Source organism: Papilio machaon, chromosome 24, assembly GCF_912999745.1.
Source record: "Papilio machaon chromosome 24, ilPapMach1.1, whole genome shotgun sequence".
Taxonomy (NCBI): domain Eukaryota; kingdom Metazoa; phylum Arthropoda; class Insecta; order Lepidoptera; family Papilionidae; genus Papilio; species Papilio machaon.
In genome coordinates, this window is record NC_060009.1 from 5,814,040 (window position 1) to 5,841,898 (window position 27,859).

A 27,859-nucleotide genomic window follows, 5' to 3' on the forward strand; every position below is an offset into this window, starting at 1 on the left:
ATTGTATCAGTCTTTCGGAAATTCTTTCCTTCTCTTTTATAAACCGTATCTTCAAATATTTTGTACTGCAACTTGTAGCAAACTTACACATACTTGTAACATTACTCTTTACACTTTGTCGGTACGTCGCGTCGGTAATTTTAACACAGTTGGATATAATATACTCAAGAATAATAAAACAAACACATTATAACATTTCTTATATTCCACATTTTTTACAAGATTTGACTAACATACAATGTAACACCGAACACACATTAAGAGTCTGAGGAACGTCGAAAAAACGTTCATCACTTCTAGATTTAAAACGATTCTCCTACTTCAAAACTTCGTATTTTAGTTTTTATTACGTCCCTAAATCTTTTGAAGACAAAGTCTTCCTCTATCTATTTTCAAAATTGCTTAATTTGAGTTTCATGTATTTAATTGCCATATGATTTTTAATAATGATTAAGAATACATTTGGATATCTTCTTATGTTTCCTTAAACAGAGAAATGATATGTCCCTTCAGTCTTATTTATTTTATAATTTTCTGCCAATTCACATCAAAGTAAGGACAAAAGTATAGTGAAATATTAGATTAATTTGACTAGAGTTTTCAATACCTAAATTTCATCTATATATAATTTTTTATTCACTTTTACTAAGATAGATCAATAAGGTCAAGTGCGTGTGCAATCTAGAAGTGATGAACATGCAAATTACAATATTTGCAACAGGTACATTTATCGTATATAAAATATGAAATACTAGTGACTTTATACATTAGTATATAATATACAATATTATACTTTTATTATATTAAATAGTTATATTTCACAAATTACTAAGACTGCTTTTTATTTCTAGACCGACAAAGTTATCTGACCTGGTGAGCAAAAGTCAAACTAAACTATGATTGCTCACTAGCGACCCCTGCAAATATAAAAAAAGTGTCCCTTTTCAAGTGAGGAAATGGATTTGATGGAGGAGGGAACGCATGGACGGGGAAATATTTATTCTCTTTCTGTGGTTCTCCTCCACCGTTAAATAAAGGTAAGCAACGAATCTACAATTACGGATATCTATGGGCAGCGGTCCCTTAGTTATTTCGGTGAATTCTTGTGGCTGCTTGCTAATTTGGCACTTTATAAAAAAAAAGAAAATGGCACAAAATCCTTCTTTTGACTTTTTTTTTCCAAGACGGCTAGAGCACGGCATCCTGGCGTACGTCTTGTAATTTTTTTTTATGACTTTCGTACGCCCATGAAAGATTTACATATTATATGACAGAAATAACCGCGATAAAATTGCTTCTCTTACCAGCTCAGATAATCTTGTCGCACTATAATGTCATAAATAATCTAGACTATCAAATGAAATTAACTGTTAAGATAGGAAATAAGTTTTCCACCAGATAACAGATGTATTAAAATTATAGAATATCCAAGAAAACTAGATATTTTGGAGTTCATTACTTTCATGTGTTCATTCATCATCCAGTTAAAATTTATTGGTAAAAAAAATAACGATCCTAGATAAAATAATACTATAATGGCACAGTAAAAATATAGGTACTCTCTCATCCTTTAAATAATAATTAAAGCAAAAAAGCGTTTTCATAGCACTAATTGACAGGACCAATTATTTGGTGTTGCCCATAGAAGATATAGAAATCACCTAAGATTTTCAATTAAAAGGAAGTTCCAAATTAGTTTCTAGAAAGCAACTTTTAAGATTTAATTTATCTACTATTTTTATGGATATTTTGTATAGTCTAATCTGTGGTAACACAGTTCTATTGTTAGACGAACTTCTTAATGAAAAATTACTCTTAACAGACACAGATTTACACATTAATCTACAATATACAAGTACACAGGATACAGTCTTTCAAAACAATAACAATTATTATTTTTAACAAATAACAGTTTTAGTTTCAGTATAACGCTTTTAAACGTTACTGTTTTCATATATAATAATTAGTTTCTTAATAAATAATATAACAATTATAATAAACCAATACGGAAAACTGTATTTTAACTTAACTTTTACAACAAGAAGAAATATACATAAATCTATACATTAAAACAATGTATTCTTATAATTTAAGATACATTTTATTCACATTTAAACACAACATTTACTTAAAAATAGAGGAATATACTTGTCTCGTACTATCGTCCATTGATAACAAGCGACTATGTCGTTTTATAATTTACATAATACGTATTTAACTACACACATGCGACGGTCGACTGGAACTGAGCGTTTTGCCGTCGCAAAGCTTGGCGTCACCTGAAAATAAGTAAATATACAATTTACTTTTCACTTGGAATAACTCCCTAAGAATAATAGCATATAAAGGAAAAACTCGAAACAATCTGCTGGTTCTAAAATAATATTCTTGCAAACGTACCTGGCGACGTCACTCTGCGGTATCGAGTCGTTGTCCTCGAGCGAGTGTGAGTGTTCCTGCGGTAGACGCGGGCGTCTGGACTCGCCGTCCGACTCCCGCCGCCCGCCGCCGCCACAGAAGCATTTGCAAATTATACGCTTGAACGCAAACCTACAAAATAAATAATTATAGGTCACTTAAATAATAAAACAAGCAAGAAAACAAGAAAAATTGCTCAACTTATAAACCATTCCACCTCTTTTTTGGAACCTAACTCGTTTCCGTAATGTGGCGCTAGTATCGTGTTCTATTTGACGCTTTTAATTTTTTAACGAATAACGAAAAAATAACGTTAGTTATAACCGCTATTGTATATCACCTTTTAGCTATTAACAGTTATTAATAACGGTTTTACCTAAAGTCTTTAGAAAAGAGCGCGTAAATAAGCGGATTGATGGCGGAGTTGCAATATCCCAGCCAGAACAGCACGGAGAAGACGATAGGAGTGACGCAATGTGCGCAGAACGCACGCACCACGTACACGCTGAAGAATGGCAGCCAGCAGCAAACGAAGCCGCCGACTATGATGCCGAGTGTCTTTGCCGCTTTCGTTTCCATACGAAATCTCTTCACCTGGAGTTGAAAATGTAATACTAGGTTAATACCTATGATACCATAGTTTACAGAGACGATACACTTACTAAATACTCAACATTAAAAAGTCTAGCAAGAAGTTAAAGAATTTTAAGATCATACAATTTATGCTATTCAGATGTCAGAGGTAAAAAGTTCATTGCCTTCTTACTACTACTGGCAACACTTCTATACTATAAGTTTATGATTTCACATAATTTTAAATACTCATTTCAATACTAGGACCATGTCTTTTCTTTATCTGAGTTTCAATGTGTACTTAAAATCACGTTAAACAATGATCTTTTGGCAGTCGAATAATATGTGAACAATGTCATCTTGACAGCGTCATATTGTGGCCAATAAGGAAGCGACAGCTACACGATTTAATGTTGCTATTTTCATAATTTAGAGATTCCATATAAATATCACGCATAGATGTAAAAAAACGGCTATAAGATCCTTGTGGGACTAAAATAATCTTGTGTGTCCTTACTTGCGCTTTAATATTCCTCTTGCCCATTCGTCTCGTCCTCGGTTTATCATCATATTCATCATATAGAGGTCCGGGCGCCAGGTGGTGAGAGGGCCGGACTCTAAGCCTGCTCTCGGTGAGTTCCCGCCCGTCCCTCTCGTAGTGCACCGCGTACAGGGACGGACTGGGCGATCTACTCGGCGAGCGCGAGTTCTCATGTGCGGGACATATCTGCTCTGATGACGGGTATGATACCGAGATCTTTATCTTCTCGTGGGCACGACGTGCGCTTGAGTGTCTGGAAAATATAATAGTTTTACTCATTTTGAAAATTATAGTTTGTCTACTAGACTATATTTTAATTCTGATGTTCGTCTCTTAAATGACGGAAGTTAGTACCAACGATTATATCTTTATTAATTAAAACGTTTTTAACTTCACCTTCTTCACCTCTTCTCTTCAACACCTCCTTTTTCTATTTAAAAGTATACCTACGAAGTATCTCAGCTATATATATATATTTCTTATACTAAATCTGCACAAAGTTACTGCCATACTGCTTACTGATCCTCTTTGAGTTTTCAGTAAGCTTTCTAAGTACCAAGTTACCTTCTTAATCTCTCAGGGGAGGCGCTGAGCGAGGTGCTAGTGGAGTGGTTGGACGCGGTAGACAACGGGGAGCCGTGCGGCCTGGCAGACCCTCTGCCGCGGTGAATGCGCAACGTCAACCGGTTGTCGTCGAAACGGTTGCCAAGACCTTTGCCTGAAACATGAAAGACGTTTTAACTGTAACTAATGTCTAAGCAATATTGCAATTTTTTACACTTTATTGTTTTAATCTAAGCAAATCAAGTACTCGTAGTTTTTTTAAATCCACTAACACCCATGTTTAATAATGTCTAATTGAAAATCCTTTTAGAGTTTAGAGTCATCTTCTTTACAGAGACCCCTACATATATGTATGTGAGTGCAGTATAATGGGAGGTATTCACTTGAATGTGAAGTTTTTTTTTTTTTTTTTTTTTTTTTTTTTTTTTATATTTAAAAAGTTAGCGCTTGACCACGATCTCACCCGATGAGGTGAAGATGTGGTCTAAAGATGGTACGCGCTAGCTTTGTAGATGCCTATTCACTCTACTCTTGAAGGCCCCCACATCGTACTTGGACGGAAAAACTGACGCCGGCAACTTATTCCAATCCTTAGCAGTACGCACAAGGAACGATGATTCAAACTTTTTCGTTCGAACGCGCGGCACGTCTACTGCATAAGGATGGATTCCAGCCGTATGTCTGAACGTCCGATGGTAGAAAGGTGCTGGTGGAATTATGTCGTGTAATTCCTGCGCACACTCCCCAAAATGCAGCCTGTAAAATACCGAGAGACTAGCCACTCTACGCCTGTGCTCAAGACTGATTAAATTTAGGTCTTGGTCACCGAACAACTTTTTGGCTCGCCTCTCCACCGAATCTAGTGCCGCGAGTTGGTACTTTGCTGCGCCTGCCCAGATATGACAGCAGTACTCCACACATGGCCGGATCTGTGCTTTGTATAGGGTCAAAAGCTGTCCCGGTGTAAAGTACCGCCGTACCTTTGAAAGGACTCCAAGTTTCCTTGCAGCTACCTTCGCCTTAGACTCTATGAACTGTCCGAAGTTAAGATTCGACGAAATTTCGACGCCCAGTAACTGCAGACAGTTGGTGAATTCGAGGGACACATTCTGGAAAGTGGGAGCTAGGGTGAACTCGCTCTTTTTGGTGGTGAATACACACGCTTGTGTTTTGGCGGCGTTGAATCGCACAAGATTGGCCTGTCCCCATGATGAGACTGCCTCGAGTGTGCGATTAGTACGCTCTACCATGGCCTCACGTTCAGACTGTACTTGATCTCGACTGGTCCGACCTACCGGTAGATATCTCTCTATAACTGTGCTGTCATCTGCATACCCAAAGATACCGGGAATGAGCAGGTCGTTAATATGCAGCAGAAAAAGAGTTGCAGAGAGAACGGAACCCTGAGGAACACCAGCATTAGTCGCCATAGTGTCAGACGAAGAACCGTCGACAACGACGCGGAGCGATCGCTCACTCAGGAAGTCCTTGATCCACTCTATCAGACCAGGGGATATACCGTAGGCTGGAAGCTTGCTTATAAGGCTGGCGTGCCAAACCCTGTCAAAAGCCTTTGAGATGTCGAGAGAGACAGCAATGGCCTCCCCGTTCTTTTCTAGGGCCTCGCCAATTAGGTGAGTGGCATACACTAGAAGGTCTCCTGTCGACCGATTTCGGCGAAATCCGTATTGTCGGTCGCTGAGGAGATCATTCTGTTCTAGGTACGCGATGAGGCGGGAGTTCAATACACGTTCTATAATCTTACAGAGTATAGAAGTGATTGAGATGGGTCGATAATTTGCAGGGTCGGCACGACTGCCTTTTTTAGGCACGGGCTGCACATTAGCCAGCTTCCAGGATTTAGGCACTTTTCCAGCTTTGAACGAGAGGCGATACAAACGTGTCAGAATTGGAGACAACTCGGCCGCGCACGTCTTAAGAACAATAGCTGGTATTCCATCCGGTCCACTGGCTTTGTTCACGTCTAGACTACGCAATACTTTTAAGACCTCTTTCTGCCTAATGCGGATTTCCGACATAATCGTCTCGCAGCAGGGGATTGAGGGTGTTTGAGCATTGCCGATGTCAAGCCGCGAATTATTGGCAAAGAGGGTTGCAAATAGGTCCGCTTTCTCTTTTGCCGTGTGAGCTAGTGTACCATCGGGTTTTACCAGCGGTGGTAGTGAGGGCCTACAGAAGTTCGCCTCTACCGCTTTAGCTAGGGACCAAAAAGCTCTACTACCGCAGGGTTGCCTGGAGAGCTTTGCGCCAATGCGATTGATGTGACTCAGGCGAGCCTTCTGCAAAATCCTTTTATAACACTTGGCGGCTTGGTTAAAGGCTCTCTTCTTATCAGCTAAATCCGGTAATTTACGCTGTCGAGCCTCAGACCATGCAAGATACGCCGAATGTTTGCGCTTTTCAGCTGCCGCGCATTCGGCGTTGAACCATGGCCGAGCTTTGCCACCAATGGGGACGTCTTTATAGGGTATGAAATATTCCATAGCTTGACGCACCACATCGGTTATGACATCTGCGCATTCCGACGGATCTTCAGAAGAGAAGCAAACCTGCCGCCAAGGATAAGATGCAAAGAAATGACGCATCTCGTCCCAATCTGCTGCCTTGTATTGCCATATTCGCCGAACTCCGCGTATATCACGGTCTGGGGGAGAATAAGACGACACAGATTTCACCAGACAGTGGTCAGAGGTTCCTAAGGGTGAAGTTACCGCTACAACGTATCTGTCTGGATCGGTAGTCAGCAGAAGGTCAAGGCAATTAGCTGTGTGACCAACTACGTCAGGTACCCTAGTCGCTTCTTTTACGAGCTGGGTCAGGTTGAACGACGACGCAAAATTTCGCGCTTCTTTCCCAGCGTGGTCGGTTTTCTGGTATGGGAACAGCCTGTCTTGGTGACAAGCGTTGAAGTCCCCCAAAAAGACAAGTTGCGCTGTAGGATACCGGTGTTGGACTTTATCAGCGGCCTCACTGAGTTGTTGAAATAGCCGATTCGTCTCCTGGTCACCACTGTGTGTGCGATAGACGCAGGCATAAACGATCTTTTCGATGCCTGTGTCCACCATAACCCAGATTGTGGAAAATGTGGGGTCCTCCAAATGACGCAGACGCTGGAGGCAGATGTCACTGCGGACGTATACACAAACTCCGGCGCGTGGATGAAAATTATGCTCCATAGTATAACCTGGGTAGTCAAGATACGCCGCGTCTGTGGGACATCGAATCTGCGTTTCCGTAAGAAAGAGTAGGTGCGGCTTACTGGTCTCGAGGTGGTGGTGGACCGCATTGATATTAGAGTGCACTCCTCTGATGTTAGTGAAGTGCACTTTAAGTGAGAGGAAGTGCATCCGCTGTAATTTCTTACTCTTTCTTTTTTGCTTGGCCATGAGGAGGGAGTGAATGGATGGAGGAAGGAAGTTGAGCGAGGCAATGCTACAATAACCCCATAACACAGCCAGATATGATGTGCCGATGGGGGCTTGACACGGAGACTGCGGGGACGCCCGAACCCCCCCAGAGATCGTCATCGGGTCCTCTCACCCGGTCGCCAATCGGCACGATGAAGCCACTCTGGGATTTTTCACAGTTGGCGGGGCAGCCTTTCGTGAGTGGCTAACCCACTACTTGGGCCCCCAACTACCTGCGGTCGGCCAGCGGAGAACCGTGCTTCGGATCCCGCTACCCTCCGAGCTCAAGCACCCGACCCATCAATATATAGCGTATCATGCCCGATCATCATTCGCATTGCAACTGCCCAGACCCAACCCCCATAAGGCTTCACCAAACATCACACCGGAACGCGACAGAAGTCGCTTGGCGGCGAGGCTTTGCTTGATGGGTGGTAACCTTGAAGCCTGCGGCGAACCTACCACCGAGATTTGTTGCTCGTTTAGCACAACCCAGGGGACACGTGTAGGGTATCTTTCAAGTAATTCCTACGGACGCGAGCAACACCATCCCCCGAAGTACGGTCAAATTCTGCAATATTATTGTGTTAGGGTTCGCACGACCCTTCATAATTATCAATGGACAAAGGCGAGGTCGGCTTGTAAAATACAATAGCCCGAGTTCTTCAACAATTAAATATGTAGAGCGAAGGATTCTTAAAGGCACAGCCCTAGCTCGTTAAATGTTACGAGTATTAGGGTTGTTAAACCCTATTTTGTTGTTCGCTTGTTACGTTCATTTTTCAGAATATTGTTGTCGTTTCTTTTTCTTATTCCGGTATTTTCCGAAGTGAACAATAAATGTTATTTTTTATGTTGTGTCTTTATTTTTTATTTTATGTCTAAAGCAGGTAATAGGTAGGGTCTTATTTAACGATATTTCTCGTTATAAAATCATGCATGAATTATCTAAGTATGTGAGTATTTTATTTGCTTCACCTCGCAGATTCGAAAATAGACTTTTTCTGTGAACATTTGACATCTCTACAAATAGTTATTTAACCTTATGTACTTAACTTTATATCAAAACTTATAACTAATGAAATTGACCCTTTATTACATGGTTTTAATATTTTTTGGCAAAGACTATACCTACCTTTAGTAGTCCTGAATCCCTGGTTAATAGCCTTAGTAGTCCTGACTGCTGCCTTGTATATCCTCCAGTAGAAGAAGAGCATGACCAGCATGGGAATGTAGAAAGATCCCATGGCGGAGTACACCACGTACCCGGCGTCATTGGTAAGTTCGCACGTCCACTTGCACGGGGGGTTGGGTGACCAGTCTTCCTTGAGCTCTGCGCCGGCGGGCTGGAATTAGATCTTCGTCTTACGCACTTAGAGTTATGAAATGGTCAGTAAGGGAGTCCCTTAGTAGATTTATTTTACTAAATGTATATAAGAGTTCAGGCAACTTGACTCATTTTCGATTTAATCATCTATGTGGCATGTAATACCTTTTTATCCTTCCAGCCGACGAGTGGTGGGAAACAAATCACAAATGACAGCACCCATAGACCGGCGATCAGCGCCTTAGCCCGCCGTTTGCTCATGATGGTAGGGTAGCTGACGGGCCTTGTGACCGCCACGTAACGGTCCAATGAGATTGCGCACAGGTTGAGAATGGAGGCCGTGCACATCCACACGTCCACAGCCAGCCACACCGAGCACCACACGTCCCCGAATATCCATATCTGGAAACATTGGCACTAACATTGACTACAAGTCGGTTGTCCGAAATCAATATTCGATCCTTGATATCCATAATTATTTTTATTTTTCATCAGGTCACTTTACATGGTTTGGACATGCGGAGGGATGATGTTCATATAAACAAAAAAGTAATGAGATTGAATGTGGATGACTAAAAAGGTAGAGAAAGACCAAAGAAAGTATGGATAGATTGTGTGAAAGAGTGTATATGCGTAAGAAGGGGGTAAATTCAGATACGACGGCTGATAGAGATGTATGGAGGAGTAGTACATACTGTGCTGACTCTCCATAGGGATTAGGGCAGGTTGATGATGATCAGCTAATTCACTTACGCTGTGTCGAGCCTACAATAAGTTATTTTAATTATGATAAGATATTCATTTTCAAATATCTTTGCGACCCAAAGTGAGCAGCGCGTTGCGCAGTACCCTCCCCCCGAATCCCACTAAAACCTGATACATCTAAAATTGTGATCTCCGCAGCGAGTCTCGTGAAGTTATGAGCCATCAGATGTTAGAAAACATTTATACTTTTTATGAAACTCTCTGAAGAATATATGTTTTAGATTGCTATTGCGAGCTCTACATCAGCAAAAAATTATCTAAATGAATTGAAAATATCTCAGATAGGCAACAATGGTTTGAGATCGAATATTTTAGGAGGTTAGATATCCGGATATGAATAATAGAGAAAATAAATTGAATGTGTTTTGATGACTCAAACTTAAACCATTTAAGTGGTTTTGAACGAAAATAAAAATAGTACTTCGTTCAGATAAAATGTTTAATTCAAACCAGTGTGATAAATTCGAAGCACTCTACGTGTTCGCCTATAAAGAGCAACAAGTGTTGGTAGGGGGTGTCAGGGGACGTAATTTGCATCCGAGCGGAAGTGCCACACGCCTGAATAATGCCTCGTTCACACAAGCGCACAAAATAATGCCCCTTCACATGACCGGATAAAATAAAGATCCTTGAGCCGCCCACACAAATCACTGCTCGGATATTTACTTTCCTGTGTTTGATACAATTTTTTCAAAGGGTGGAAATTGTGACTCACTTTAATTTGCATATAAAAAATGAGGAAAACGTTTTACTGCGACTCTAGTTGGATGAATTAGATGAGAGCGCCATCTATTTACTAGTGGCGGAATATTCAGATCTCTGTTTGAGGTGATGTTTCTCCGCGTCTCATGTAAAATAGCAACACCCTATATTAAGTTTCGATTTAATTTTGTAACGTAACATCTGTCAGTCAACATCACGCACACGCACGATTACTCCACATAAAAGACGCCGCACAAAGTAAACGTGTTAAAAAATAACATTTTTGTGAGTACGTAATAAAGATAAAAGCACTTAAATTCGTGACTCCGGAGACTGAACGTAGGGAGATATCGTGAATTTTTAGAACCATAAAGCCTCAGGCACGAAATTAGCAACGATCGGAACGATGCGAAGGCGATGCGGGGCGATGTAAAGAAAAGTACTAACCGCTCTCGTGAACATGAAATTGTTCATTACATTACACTTACCGATAAAAGGATTAACAAGTTGTAATAACTAACTAAATTCAAATTGTGTTAGAGAAAAAGAGATGAAAGTACTTAAGTTGCTTTCTACACTTAGCCGCTTGTTAACTTGAAATGAATAAAAACCACAGACAAAAATACCTTTTCGAATTTTAAATAGCATAATTAGTGCAATCTGTACATAAACCTATTAAATGCAGACTACTAGAGCAGTGAATTTAACTTTTGTACGTTGCGTGAACTTTTTTTTTCTAAAGGGTTTCTTTTTAAATCCGCACTATAGCTCTTTGCCAAAGAATATGCATTAAGGTTTTATATCGCAATTAAATTAAAAATTTAAACAAGAAGTCACTAACAACTGTGAAATGTTTCTCATATTAAAGTTACACTAAGAAACAATTTTAGAACCAAATTAATGAATCTGAGTATGGCTGTAAGAGATGTTATTCTTTAAACTTTCAATTATTAAAAATGTCTTATTTATTAGAACTGTTAAAACATCTATTTAAGAATTAAAAAATATTTACATTCCTAAAAATCAATATTTGATGCTTTTCTTAATAATAGGTTCAATTATAATTTTTCTTGCGAATAAAATTGAACTTTATTGACTAAATGTTAAAGTTTATATTCTAATTCATCAAATTATGTCTACTGAAGGACTGTTCGAGGTAAAATGTTACTAAAATAACGTCTTTAATGACAACGCCTACACTAATTTTAAATAAAAATTGATTTCCAAATTTGAATTTTATTACTTTGGAATAAGGTTGGTAATTACACTTATATAATTTTGTATCGCACCATCTGTTACTGGCGCGGTTGGTCTCAAAAGCTTCTAATTAGGAAAAATGATGAGTCTTTCAATGCTTTGCCATCGGTTTTATTTTCAAAGACATTACGCATTTCTCAACTTTTTATTTAATTATTAAGAAGGAATTTTATTACCCGAATTAGGACATTCTGGAAAAATATTTATCAAAATTATTAGACCCTTTGATGTTGCGCGTGTGTTCAAATTCAGTATCCATACTACAAAACATAGTTTCTGTAATAATTGTCCAGAAAAACGTTAAAGTTATTATTTTATAACAACTAACAGATGGTGCTTTCAATTATAATCTCATTAGGCATATTATTAATATTAGCGGCAGTCGTCAATGAAAATGTAGTCTATTTATTTTTCAAATTGTTATTAATTATTATTATTTATTTAATTGCAAAATGTTACTTTATAATTCATCGACGTCTACAGTTTAACATCTATTTAAATTTACAAGCGATCGGTGACAACAAGTTACCTTAAACACCTCCCTAGTGGCGGAAAAGGGCAGCACGGCGAGGCCGACGAGCAAGTCTGCGACGGCCAGAGACACGATGAACAAATTGGTGACGCTGCGCAGCTTGGATGAGCAGAGCACCGCCGCTATCACCAGCCAGTTGCCTGCACATTTACATTCAGGGAGTCAGGAAAAGTGCGTGCGGAGCCAGGCGTAATAGATTCTGAAGGTCGGTGTTGAGATAGGCGGTTGTCGGACAATGTAGTATGCACAGTTCCATATGAAGGAAACAGCAAAGTTGAAAAGTCCACTACTGCTATTGTTTAACTCCCAATTATTCAGTGATAATTAAAAACAAAAGTATTATTTTGCCTTAAACTCCTACGATTATTATTATTATGAATAAATGATTATTTTCTTGCAAAAATACATAGCTTAGAGAAAACCAAAGAGTACGATATAAAAGTTAAAAAGCTATTTCTTTCCTAAGTGAAAACCGATTTGATATGATCGTTTTTCCGATTGCACGTGGCCGAGGTTAGACCTTGAACTGCAATAAAGCTATAACAGCAACAACAAAACCTCTTTTCCATTAAGTGCCTGTTTCCACGTAGAAATAGTAGTACGACTAGTCGCGCGAGATTAATTTTTTTTTTAATAAATACGGTTGCTCCAGTGAAAGAACATTGGTGATTACATTCTGATATCAACCCATTGCTAGAAGCAAAGTGAAAATAGGAATTTTAGCGACCAATTGTCCAACTGATCTCATAGGACTGCTGCTGTTCTATGTTCTATTCTATGGCGCATTTGTATGAGTATTTACATTTTTAGCCGACTTCAAAAAGAAGGAGGTTATCAATTCGACTGTATTTTTTTTTTTTATGTGTGTTACCGCGAAACTCCGCCCCTGGTGGCCCGATTTTGATGAAAAATATTTTAATCGAAAGGAAGTGCTTGCAGGTGGGTCCCATTTTTTTGTTTTTTTTTTTAAATAACTAGAAGACTAGTAGATTTTGAATATAGCTTCAAAATTTGTTGCGAAAATTAGGGACATTTTTGCTTTCAGCGCTTACGTAGGCTAAACTATAGGACCTACATAAAAATGATGTATGGCGAATTGTAGCTCTTTAAATGTGCTAATTAAAAGTCCGCGATAGCATATATCTATCTTTTATAGTTTTCTCACAATAACCATTTTTTTCTTCAGAAACATCAATTAAATTCATGCCCTATTTCCGACGCTATTATTCGAGTTCAGTATTAACCCTTATGTAAATAAACATGTTCATTATCAAGAGAATTTAATGTAGATTATATTTGCAATTGAAACTATATCATTCTGTCTAATAGTTTAGGAGATATCGTAAGAATAAAATTACGCGGAAACGAAAAATGCTACACGAAAAGCACAATTTTGCTTTCTGGGCTTACGTAGGTCAAACTATATGACTTACATAAAAATGATGTATGGAGTAATAATAGATCCTTAAATTTTCTAAATAAAAGTCTTCGGTGGCATATATCTATCATCTATGGATGTCTCACAAAAACCATATTATTGTGAACAAACTTCGATTAAAATGCACACTAAAAACAGCGTCGTAAGCTTACGGCGCTATTATATTATATTCGATATGAATCCTTATCCAAATAAATATGTTTGATGGCTAGAGTATTAAATACAGATTACATTAGTCTTTAAACTATGTAATTCTGATCAATAGTTTGGGAGATATTAAATAATTAATAAAAACTACGCGCATTCGAAAAATGCTAGTGCGGCGCGCGGCTGGACAAAATTATAGGCACGCTACGATGTATTAGTTCGTTAATTTTCAATTTGTATACCGATTTTGATAATTATTTCATTGTTTAAAGGATAAGTGGTTATCTGCTGTATTCTAAATTAGTTTTTGAATTGAATTACACACATATCAAATAGGAAAGTCCTTTTCTTTATTTGTCTTATTTATGTCTTTATACGTATTAACGAAATTTGTAATTGAACTTCAAATTCACTAAAAATTGTGAAATAAAACAAAAATTTTAAGAAAAAAAAATAGCCGACTTCAAAAAAAAAAACAATCTCAAACAAAATGCACTCAAAAGAAACCTAAAAAAACGAATTTCAAACAAAATGCACTCAAAAGTAACATAAAAAAACAATTTCAAACAAAATGCAATCAAAAGTAACCTAAAAAAACCAATTTCAAACAAAATGCACTCAAAAGTAACATAAAAAAACAATTTCAAACAAAATGCACTAAAAAGAAACAAAATAATGTCATGAAAACTCTCTAAACTCTAGTAGTTAGTAGTAGGGGCTCAGTTTTCCGCAACACCACGACAAGCGCGTATTTTGCGTGTCTCTAAACTCTAAAGAAAGTTCTCTTCTTTCTTGTAACATGTCTATATTGTATAATTATTGTTATTTTGGAGTCGGTTTCGGCCTAAGTAGGGACATAAACGTAAGTATGTCTAATACATCTCAAATATAAAATTTCATCTATTTACTTCGGCCGACACCGACTGCGAAATAACAATAATTATACAATATAGACATGTTACAAGAAAGAAGAGAACTTTCTTTAGAGTTTAGAGACACGCAAAATACGCGCTTGTCGTGGTGTTGCGGAAAACTGAGCCCCTACTACTAACTACTAGAGTTTAGAGAGTTTTCATGACATTATTTTGTTTCTTTTTAGTGCATTTTGTTTGAAATTGTTTTTTATGTTACTTTTGAGTGCATTTTGTTTGAAATTGGTTTTTTTAGGTTACTTTTGATTGCATTTTGTTTGAAATTGTTTTTTTATGTTACTTTTGAGTGCATTTTGTTTGAAATTCGTTTTTTTAGGTTACTTTTGAGTGCATTTTTGATTAGTATTAAGTGTGGTCAGAGTCCAGAGAGCAGAGCTCATTTTTTTATAGCAAGCCTCCGAAGTTAGACACGTTAGTGGAAAAAGTCTGTATACCGGCGGCGATGTTCGGTCTATTTCCAATTGCACTCGAGCTAAGATGCTTGTTCCGTGAGGCGAGGCGAGTGGGACGTGCGATTGTGTCTCATCCTATACGAACTGATTTAAAATACTTTCTTACTTTTCCTTCATTTTACATAACCTTCAAAACTTAAGCGTTGAAAAAATCATTTATAACATGTTTTATTGATAAGTACAGGGAGTAACGGAAACAACGCTTGCTTAGTGCAGACTACTTTATTGACGTAATATTTATGTATAGGTCGGGCGTGCGTTCCATTTCAGGCATGGTGTTTGCGCATACATAACATTTATATTGGTAGTTAGTTAAGAATATGTTCATAAAAAATATTTTAATAAAAGAAAAGAAGATAAAGACATAATTATGTATTAATAAAAAAAGGCAAAAATATTAAATAATTGCAAGTTATAGAATAATTGCGAGTATCCGATTATAAATTTAAACTCAAATCTGAAATGTATACGATAAGAAATTGCCGGTTCTGAGAATAGGCTGCCGAAGAACAATACAAAAGTTTGTGTTCAATATCACCGCAGTATCTTCTTGTGTAAATCTTCGTTACAAACCTAAGTCGAAACTCTTACGACTTTTGTATTTAACATTAATTCAATATAAAAGTTGGAATTTGTGAACTTTGCAATTTTGCTATTCGAACCTTAAATATTTACAGAACAAATTACTTATTCATTTTACTTTTGTGATAAGTTAAAATCTTTATTTACTGAATGTACTCGTTAAGGGACCTCAAAAAAGTTGCAGGTCGTTTGTGGACGAAAGAAGCCAGGGACAGACAGCAGTGGAAATCTTTAGAGGAGGCCTTTGTCCAAGGACAAGCTGTAGATTAAGGATAACAGTCGCCGGTTTAAATTTACTTTTTGCTATTTAACAATGTTAATGACTGAAAAAAAAGGAAGAAAAAAAAACTTTTTAAAGAAAACCTTCAGCAATAAAAGCTTTATAATAATTATTATTATTATGTACTCTTTAAAAGTAATAAATGTTTTTTTAATTCTATGTAAGTGAATGAATTTTTCAAAAAAAAAAAAAGAAAATATTGAAAAGTAAAAACAAACATATGTAATTCATATCATTTAAATAACTTCATACAATATCATATAGAAAACTTCAAAAACCTTCAATTGTCATGATCACAAAGGAATCTAAAAATAACAAAGGTTCTTCATCTAAGCTTACTCTTTTATATGACGAGGGTTGAACTTCAATTATCTCTTTGTATAGGTTTCCATCTGCGAATTTTTTTAAAACAACTCAATATCGTCCCTCGCATTCGCATTCATAATAAAGAAATAAGTATACTTTTACACATACAGGTACTATGGCATTCAAAATATCACAAAAATAACCATTTTTTAATTATTTAAACTTTAATAACAATTGAAGAAACATCGTCATCTTTAGCTCATATGTCCCTGGGATATAATAATAGAAGGATTTAGACTAAGGCAGTCAATTATTATAATAAATTCTAAGTAGCCTATGTGTTCTTCCACACTGTTCTACAACTTTGCCAAATTTCATCAAGATCCGGAAATACCTTCAAACAAACATCCATCTACAAACCAACTTAAATCAACAAACCAACTTAAACAATTAAACACCATTTAAAAATTCGCATTTATAATTTTGGTAATTGGAAAGATTTCTTCGCTAATATCGAAAGATAAAAGCATATATCATCATCATCATCAGCTCACTATACGTCCCCACAGAGGGGCTCGGAGCCTACCCCAATTTTAAGGGTGACTAGGCCATAGTCAACCACGCTGGCCAAGTGCGGGTTGGTTGACTTCACACATATCATTGAATTTCTTCTCAGATAAAGCATATATGAAATTGCAAAATTAAAAAAACACATTAGTACATGGCAGGGATCGAATTTAGACGTGTAGATATCGCTCCAGTCCAGTCAAGAGTTTAGCAACTGCGTCATCTCTTGAACAAATGCTTGAATATAAAAACTAAAAGCAAATGCATGTTTTATAAATTCATAAGCCATTTTCATTCTGTATTTTATCATTAAAGTATCATTGTAGCTGCATATTAATGACATTTTTGCATAAAAAATGCGGAAAAACGCATTGAACGTGTTATTGATCCGAGAAAGTTCTAGACGAAATGAGAATTTAAGAAAAAAAAACATGGAGAGAAGTAGTTTTTTAAGAAATTATTTTGTTTGCAATGAAAATGTGCGCTTCAACGATTTATATTTGTTATTAATTGTTAGTAAAGTACAAATAGAAAAAACATGTTTGTTAGATTGTTAACGAAATTTTACAAAATTTCATTAAATCCCGCACATTTCATGTACTTTCTTATTTGAGTCGCATTTAACTCACGCATTTTCGTCATTCAAAACAATTCGTTGCTGATAACGATTAAATTATTATATTTATACTGAATTCGTATAAATAGAAACAAGACCTTTTCCCCGGTCACTTTACATAATTTTTTTTTTTCTAACAAAAGGTTGGTGTGAATAAATAAAAGTAGGATGGACGCTTCGATAATTGATGTCAAGCTTACCCTTTCCCTAATTTTATAAAAATATATTTAGAAGGGTTTTTTTTTATTCATCTCTAGCGGTCGCCCGCGATTTTGTCAGCGCTGAGATAAATAACTAGCCTATAATATTCCCAGCTACCTTTCCGACAACGTTCCGTCAAAATCGGTCCAGCCATTCCAGATTATTACCCGAAAAAAAAAGCGGCCATGACAGAAATACAAACATATAGACAAACATTTTTGAATAAATTACATACAGACACTCCAATTTTATTAATATGTATGGATATAACAACATCAGTTATTAATGTAAATTTCTAAGCATAAATTAAACGCTCTTTACCTCAACCCTAATGGGTGGGCAGAGATCATGTCTAATTAAAATAAATAAACAAGAAATGTTTTAGTAACTAAGGGAGTTAAGTATATAAAATCTATACTGAGAGACTATTTAAATGACCCTGAGTACGACAGTTAATGTATAATAAAAACAGAATCGATCTGTAATTTAAAATAGAATCCATGAATAAAAATCTGGCACCAACGAACCGGACCCTTGTGTAGTCAAGAGCCCAGTACTCGAAGTCCGCGTAGTCGGCGATGGGGATTTGTTATTTTAAGTTCGCCAAAGATTATTTTTTTAATATTTCAAACCGACCTCATTCATTTGAAAGCGATGCATTTGATTGGTAAGAATTCCTAATGACTAGCTTTTAACAGTGCCAGTGACATATTGTATAATAGAATTTAAAAATTTCTATTCCTTCAAATATAGCAAAGGCATTTTCATATTGAAAATGCTTTGTCAAATATAAAGCATTCGGCTGCGTTGTATTCGACGAAATACATTTACTTTTTTATTGTTTATAAAAAAAAAGCCAGAAATAGGAAAAGTATAATATTTCACCGCTATGGTATTACTTGTATTGGATGTGGGAAAAAGTAGATTTTATTTCAATTATTTTACATTTTTAGTTTATTAGCAAGTACGATTTTATAAGTTTAAAATAGCAACATTGTATCCCGACCATGACGTAGACTGACAGATGACATTTGAAAAATGGGATTAAGAAAAGATGTTCTGTGAAGCTACGATATGTTGAAAACGATTAAAGTGTTTTCTTGGCAGTTTACTGAAGTATTTTTTCAATAACGATCCCACAACTTACTAGTGGTCAGCAGCGATTTTGTCAGCGCAAAATTAAAAAAGTCTATAATACGCCTGTGGGCTTCCCTACCTTCCAGTCAAAGTCCTGTTAAAATCGGTGTAGTCATTTCGAGATAGATATTTCTCTCTCTTTCAAAGATAATGTTAGAAATGATAGTTTGTTTGTCGATTGGAGTTTGCCACAAACTGCCAAAATCATCAACCACATGCCCAACACCGAAAGCAAACACCCAACACAAACAGGTATCCCCACGTTTGTCGAATATCCTTTGATTTGTGTAGAAAAACTACAGAAACGCTGATCACTGGTACAAACAGTGAACACAACAAACAAAACAGGCAAACGCCAATCCTGTTCATGTTTGATGTTTGCAGTTCGCAGTTGTTTGGCAAGCAGACGCCTGCTACGCAGCGGGTTTTACATACCTCACGAGAGCGAAATACTCGTATATGTATGTAGAATGTAATTTGTGCAAACGATGGGACCCGCAATATGCGACATTTCTCTAATCCTTTGTCACATCAAGGGACGAGAGGCGGTAATTGATTTAATGACATATTAAAGTATACATTATAATGAAAAGTTATAACAGTAATCTTTCTTTTTACTAATATTATAAATGCGAATGTTTAGATGGATGTTTGTTTGAAGGTATCTCCGAAAAGGCTGAACAGATCTTGATGAAATTTGGCATAGATGTAGAACATAGTGTGGAAGAACACATAGACTACTTATTTAGTTTCTTCTTAATTCCGTGCGGACTTAGTTTTACCTTATGAATTTGATATAAATCATTACATGTGCAATCACTTAGTGTCGTTCATCGCTTAGTGTAGATTTATCGCTACTTTGTAAAGATATAATTTTCTAAAATTAATTTGATCTTAATCTAAAATTATTTACGACTGCTTTTTTAATATTCTCTTTTAGTTTTCAGTCTCGACATCCGTCGGTCTGCTTTCTATTTCTGAAGCGATTTCTTTCAGAATTTCCAACGAGTACAATACTTTTGAATGGTATTGTCGTTGGAATATAAAAATATTGAGATTTCCCGAACAATGCGATATTTTTGCAGCTACGCGCAATGCGACCTGTTTTCTACCGCTTTTTATTTCAGTTGTACTTCTGATGGATTTTGAATTATTTCGTAAAATTATTGAGAGTAATTACTGGTTTTCTTTGTAAAGATTTGAAATTTTAATTATCTATTAATACAAGCCACATTCGTTTGAGTGAGCATTTAGTCAGGTGATTACTTGGAAATAAAAATAAAAATTTTATGAATTTTTATGTGTTCGTGATGATAATTTGAACAAATTTTTCTGTTCTGTTGAAATATTATGAAAAAGGAAATTCAACAATACAACTTATATATGTTGAATGCAATAATAATTAGAATTATAAATTTAAAAAAAAATAACTTTGAAACCATTCTCACAAAATAATTGTATTTACTACACTAAAATGAATCTAACAAAGCCTTACCCACTTCTAAGGACTTAAGGAAAACTTACGTAAGTACTCCAGTTTCATTGGTTTTGTGAAAATAATTCTGAATTGCCAGTAACTCGTTTACGTCTACGAGTTTCCACTTTTGGTGGGAAAACTTGTAGGCTCAGGATTTTTAGAAGTTTGCCTCAAAAGTTACTGAGTTGAACATTCTTTATTACTTTCCTTTAGCCGTTGGAAATATATTTATTTTTTTATTTAACTTTCTTCATTTCTGATTTTACTTGGTTTGTGTTTATTATTTTACAGATAAATTAAAGGACCTTAAGTCATTGTGTGTGGTGTCATAAATGAAATATCATTTAGAAGGAAAGCGATATCAAATAATTGAAAAAGTTTTAATAAATGGAACTGCGAAAAAGAACACCGCCATCTAACATTTTTAAGTTATTGTAAATACTACGTAACTAAATTATATTGTTTTTTTTATTATTTAGACATGTAATATTTGTAGTTGGTAAAGTATTGCCGGCTCTAACAACGCAAATAAATCTTTAAAGTTTAGTTAACCGTAGCGTGAGGAACCCTTGTCAAGATCTTAGGATAAAACTTTCGTTTGGCTCTTTGTTATCTTAAGACTTGTTATCTATATATGTTAATGTAATTGGAGTATTTCTATATAATATTGAAAAGAAATATATTTAGCACACATGACGTATACTTGCGAAGCTGATAAACAAAAACTATATTTTGTTATTTATATTTTTCCGTAAGTCCGCATTTGTTACGGGTAATCTCCGGAACGACTGAATTGATTTAGACGGGAAGGTAGCTGATGCACGAAGGCATATTATAGGGTACGTTCTTTTTTATTTCTACGCTGAAGAAGTCACAGGCAAGCACTGGTAAATGAATTCGTTTCTTTGCCTGTTTTAAGCTGTTTTTATTATGTACTTTTTTAAAACAATTGTTTAGTTTAAGAAAAATACCAGAATTCATTAAAAATATATTTGTAATTATTAGAAATAATCAATAACAACATGTTAATGTTAACGACATGATATTAATGTCGTTTATTAATCTATTTCTGTGTTAAAATTACACTCTTTGTAGTGTTTAAAATATGAGGCACAAAACCTAGCGAACGATGGAGGCGATGGAGGGCCCTCGAACCCGCACGAGAAGAGGAAAGAGCAAACTGGAAATGCAAAATGTACGCCGCTGATATTCAACGAGAATTTATTACTCACAATATCTGGAATACAAAAGAATATTGATAAAAAAAAGAAAAAACATAAACCGTATTGTGTATTTTGAGGGCTTCTGAAACTCTGCATTAAACATAATGATATACTGAGATAATTATTACTTTTATTTATTTGAAAGTTGTTTGCATTTGATCGCATATACGAAAATGCTATGCAACAGTAGTTTATTGCCGAGTGTAATGAGTTGTGTGTACATTTTGAGTCTTTGGTTACAAGCTAAAATGTGATTTATCGTGTAGGGTAAATGAAGCGTTGTTGAGTTGAGGAATGCTTTTGAGTGTGAATCGAATTTTCCGTATTTTGCATGATGTAAAAGCAATTTGTAAAAGTGACTCCTCGTCGTCAGTTGCACTGGCATCCGAGAATGCCACTACGACGCCAATTCGCGATTCTTTATTGCTTTAAAATGAGTCAATGAAGTGCTTGAAGTACTTTACAAAGTTTTAAAATATAATCCAACACGTTATTTTGTGAAAGAATTTAATTTGTTACTTGAGGTTGTTGAAAAGAAAGTTGTTGAAACTTTATAATTTGTTTAAAAAAACTATAAACGGACAGCATTCGAGATTGGTTATTGACATATACGGGAACACATAGTACATCTGAGTACTTATACAGTGTCACTGTAATCTACTAATGGAATCGTCAAGTCGCGGCGTCCCTTCCACAGCATAAATGAATACGGGCGTCTGTTGACGTCCGTTAGCGTCCCCGCGCCCTCCTCTCGTCTCACAGATAAATGGTGCTCCCTGTATAACTTATTAAAACACTTCAAGCGGTTCAGCTTAAAGTGTTTATTTATACACACAAATACTGGCTGGTTTTATTAAAAAGCTAAAACCTAAAAGACCTTCACTTGTTTTTAAATTAAGAACAAAAAGCATTGGTATCTTAAAATTTCTGTGAGTTTCCACCGTCTACACACTTGTATATGAAGATGATACAAGAATAAATATTAAGTAACTATTGTAATAATATGTACAGTTATTTAAAATATAGGTAAGTGCGAACCTGCGACCACGAGGACGTCGATGAGCGCGAGCACGGCGAGGCTAGCGATGCTCGAGGGCTCGTCCCAGCGCACGTCGCGCCACAGCGCCGAGCACGCGGACTCGTTCAGCGAGCGCATGCTGCGCCCGCCGCGCCCCGCCGCGCGCACCGCATGCCGCGACTACCCGCCGCACTCCATCCTTGCCGCGCTGAGAACAAACACAAGACAAATAAGTTATACAGCCACTGGAAATAGGAGCAAATATAGTGCAACTGTATAGGTAAAAGTACCATTATGATGGAAACACTGCAAATAGAGGTAAAGATACCATAGTGGTAGAGCCACTGCGAAAAAGGCAAAGGTATAACAGTTGTAGAGCCACTGCGAACAGAGGCAAAGGTACCATAGTGTTAGAGCAACCCTAAAATGAGGCAAATTTATCACCAAATACTAGTACACATTAAGATTTTAAAACGAAAAAGGCTTAAACTTCCAAAGTATTTTTTATCAAATAATAAAATTTAAGTGAAAAACACACATTTCAAGATTTAATTTAGAACTTTACGAAGTATAAACGCATTAAGGGACTTCAAAGTCTTTTAAGGGTTGTAGTGCAATTTATTGTCGAAGTTTTTAAGCCGCAACGGTCCAAACTTACAGATCGGGTGAGACTTTAATGAAAATGGTATAAGTTATCTATTTAAAGTGATTATGATCACATGAAATAATTCGCATTGAAATAGTGTTAATAAAGATCAGAAGCTTCATTTTTTTGTTTTATAATTCGATTACAATATGATTTTTTTTTAATAGATTAATTAGGTAAACGAACAAGCGGACTTCGTTTCGAAGCGACTATTTTCCATAAACATATTCAGTACGTTGCGAACCTTAAATTGACAGAGGAGAAATGGTGTATTTTTCCTATGCTTCCTCTCTCCCGTCGACCGAGACCGACCCGAGACCAGAACTCAAACGCGGTAGACACGCGAAGAGGAATAGAATTTGCCCTTTGGCACGCAAAATTGATGCCATTTAATCTAAGATTCTTGTTCATAAACTCAAAATTACAAAGTAATACGATCACTAAACGATTTCAATCAATGCTTAGTGATTACAGAGATCTTACTAACATAAAAATAACAATACAAATCAAAAAAGAGACAACATAAAGTATAACATAGAGTTAAATATAACATAACATAAATAGAGTATAATTTGCCGGCGAGCGTACGTGTTGGAACTGTGTGTCGGTACATCGTGATATATCGAGCTTTGGTAAATTAGAAAATGATCCAGGTATTCGACCGCGTTGTGTAAATTCGTCGAGGCGATTTACAAATGGATTAACGTAAGGCTGAATGTACCCATTGAAATGTACGACTGAGTGTAGCGTGTGGTCTATTTCATAAGCGGTAAACAACTACATATTTTAGTTCGCTTTTTAAAAAAAAATCTAAAATGGTAGACACCACGTTTAAAGAGTAACAAGAGCATCTCAAAATTAATTAACACAGGTATCACGAGGAACTTTTTTTAATAAGCTTACTTAAGACAATTAAAAAAGGGGCCGTGTTGTTGAATTTTTCTTTTGAAGCAATCTTGAAAATTGAAAATTAACATAAAATGTCTAATTTGTTGAACTCGAATATGTATAAACTAACAGTAGACTTATTCGCTTATATCACCCGGGGACAGTGTAGCTTCCCAGCAGTGTAATAATTTTTCAAATCGGTTCAGTATTTTCGAAGACTATTCGATGCAAACAATTGAACAACCAAGTCTTTTCTCTGATAAATGATAAATGTGAATGTTTAGATGGATGGATGGATGTTTGGAATCTGGCATGGTGGTAGAACATAGTCTGGAAGAACACATATGCTACTTATTAAAGTTTTTTTTTAATTCCGCGCGAACGGAGTCGCGGGTGACAGCTAGTATTGTTAAGATAATATTCAAATACTGATCAACCCACATAAGAATTCGTTCCATTTTCATCGGATTTTTTTAAATAATTCGCTTATATTAATAAACTTGGTACGTGGTCACGTTGGGCCTACGCGATCAGTCTTCTAATTAACTGTTCCGGCTGAATGTAGCCTTTGTTTGGCTTTCTAATTGCTTTACTGAGCCCCGTCCGTCGACGCTGTGCCACCGCGCCGCGCCGCTAGCTTTGCAGCACAGAGTTAACTCTGTAACAACTACTTTCTACCGAACGTATTAATTTGAATATCATTGTAATTCTATGATAAGAGGAAAAGATTGGTAAATTTTGGGAATGTAAGGTGGGATAAGATGACATTAAGACTTTGTTAATTACTTATAAAAAAAATTGAAAACAAACATCGATATATTTTTTATTATAATTTCAGCTTTGTAGAAAATTTCGAAATCTTAAAAGAAAAAAAAAATACTTAGTTCTATTAAAATTGAACAATCTTGTAGTTTTAAATTCAATCCAGGTATTCAGTAGAAGAACCTGCAATGGACATAATGTAATCTACATTTGTACACAAACCGTAAATGTGAAAGCGCTGCACGTAGCGAGCGTAACTGTGAACAATATGAACGAGTGCATCGTGTCTTGTACATTCACTCATTCACTTACTGACTCACTCACTCACTATGTCTTTCACTTATAGACCGAGAAATTTATTTGGCCCAGTGAACAGAACTAGCTCCCTGATAATATCAAAAAAGTAAACGAGTCTTTTCGGATTAAGGCTGTCTAGTCGTTCCTTGTCTTCGGTGACGATTTATTTATCAATGTAAGTACTAAATATTTTCAGACTAACCGCGATAGAACGCCTCTATCATTGAACCAGAAACGTTGGTAGCACTATAGGTGACATTACGTACACTCCGTTGTGATTGGAAACAATATTGGATGCAGCAAGATTATTGGACTGATATAAAATGTTGATATTGTTTCTAGCACGCGGGATATTGAAAAATATAAACTAGGGCATTGTTTCTTTATTGGTTGTATGTATTTCATTAACTTGCCTTCATGAACAATACAATAATATTTTTTATCAGTTAGTTTTAATTTTAGATATTAACACATACGTCATCTGGTTCCTTCTAAGACTACAAGAGCTAGTAATTTTTTGTAGGAAACGGTGCAAACGAGCGACAGGAACACCGAAGTGATCAACGACGCTCATGGACATCCGCAACACATGCTTTGCTGGTCTTGAAGCATATGGTATGCTCAATTCTTGAAGAACCCCAAGTCATTCTGGTTTAGAAATACCGCCGAGGACAGAGCATACCATAACACGTCTGTGCGAAGAAAGAAATTACGCTAGAATCGCACCGTTGTGGAATGCTAGCCATCCATATGGTGTGGGCCGATGACGGAAGTCGGCGGCAGGAACCGTTCCAAACAGTTCTTCGAAACACTACCACTGGTATATGTGGTAAAAAATGCAGTGGGAACTGACCTTCTTCCGCAAAGCCAGAGAATCAAACCGGTCGCTAAGACCTCGGTCGTTGATGATTCGAGTCGGTTGTGTGAATTCAATCTAATATCTTCTGGATAACTTGACTGATATAAATGTTATAACACAACTAATGAATTCAGGTAATAGAAGTAAACGTATATAAAAATTAATATAAAATGAATTATACCAATTTACATTTATTACAAAATGCTCGGCGACTAAATTAGGTACCTTGAATATTTCCCCGGATGTTAAATTACGATTCCTGCGGGATGCGGACGTGATCCCTACGGTATGACAACAAGTCTGTGACTCACCGCTGAGTTGTTACGTAAGCCGCAATACACATTTTATGACTAACTCCACATCACAGTTATATTATAAATATCAGGTAATATCAATAATCAATTAATATTAAAGAAAAGTAAGACAAATTAAATTAATTCGTAATGTGCCACAATGACTGTTCGTATGAAAGACAGAACTTTAATTGATTTCAAGATTTTTCTTAAGTTTGAAGCATTAGACTTTATGCGGCTTTATTAGTTTCACATAACGGTCAGTTAAGGGCCTCGTTTTGTCAATTTTAATAATACTACAAATCTATTTAGATTTTTTTTTTAATTTTTATCGAATATGACGTCTATGTCTCGGGTTTGCTGAATCATCGGTCCGTGTGTATCAATACAGATTATTGCCTTTCCTATGCCAGTTATTTTTCCATCCACAAATTATGTTGTCTGATACGATTAACGTAACAAAAATATACGTGACTCGCGAGAATAACGGGTAGAAATACTGAAAATGTGCTTTTGACAAACACATAAGGAATGTTTCTAAAGTTTTCAATAAATCTGTAAAATTCACAAAATTACTTATGGACTTGATGGATGCAAAAGTTTTAATTTGTAATTAAAAAAATACATGTTTGACACATGTAATTTTTTTTAATTCTACACTACAAGAAGACTTATAAAAAAAAGTAGAAACCATAAACTTTTCGCAAATAAAAATGAAAATAAAAAAAGTATATAAAACGCTAAAGATTGATATCTCACGTTCAAGTGATTTAGAGATCGTTAAAACACGTTTTAATTTTACCATCCTAGCACTTGACGAGGGTTCAAATAACATAAAATTTATGTTCCTCTAGAAATTTCTTATGATGTTAATGGATTCTCTACATCTACTGTTAAAATGCCCTATTAAATAAAAGCAGATTGCATTTACTAAAATTGCTAAAGATATCTTAATGAGGAGTAGTGTAGTGTTTGTGTCTATGGAATAGATACAATTCACTGTCTCATGTACCACACTGGAAGGCACAGCTGTCTCTGGGTAGTTGAGTGACGAACGCGGTACGAAGCGGACGTGCGCCTGCGCTCCAGTGTGGTAGTGGTGAGCCAGTGTCTGTCCTTAATCATCTTTAGGGACCCTATGGTCCTACAAGTAGGAAATTAAATCCAAAAAGCCGACTTTAATCCAATGCCATTTTAGAAAAATTCAAACCAAATAACATCTCATTCTTCGAAAATTATTAGAGGTCACAATAAAACGGATACATACATACACAATTATGTGCTCTGTTATGTGTTCTGTTTATTTTTTTCTTCATTTGAGAAATTAGCAAAACTAGAATACAGTTGCCTGTTCTATAAAAAAAAAAAAAAAAACACATATTACTGTGTAACAAGGCCGTAAAGTTATAATTATTCCATTAAATATTTATGAGGTCCTAAAATATATGTCCTGTAACGAGACACGTGATGAGGGTACAAAAATGACGCACAATACGGGCTCTTGAATACATAACATTTTGACATATTACTCAAAGGATTACTTAAATGTAATGTCCAGAACATATTCGATATAAAACCAAATAATGTGTGCTATAAAGAAAAATAATACTCAATATTTGGAAAGAATTCAG

General features: G+C 36.1%; 1 protein-coding gene across 1 annotated transcript; it reads right to left on the reverse strand.

Moving 5' to 3' along the window:
* Positions 1-2,152: 2,152 nt before the first annotated feature.
* LOC106713989 (octopamine receptor Oamb) lies at positions 2,153-22,621 on the reverse strand. Its single transcript, XM_045683999.1, has 8 exons — positions 22,504-22,621; positions 12,105-12,247; positions 9,017-9,253; positions 8,660-8,870; positions 4,097-4,250; positions 3,509-3,785; positions 2,795-3,012; positions 2,153-2,550 (listed from the first exon to the last, which is right to left on the reverse strand). Exons 1-8 carry the CDS (start codon positions 22,619-22,621, stop codon positions 2,310-2,312), a joined length of 1,599 nt encoding a protein of 532 aa, XP_045539955.1. The 3' UTR covers positions 2,153-2,309.
* Positions 22,622-27,859: the final 5,238 nt, after the last annotated feature.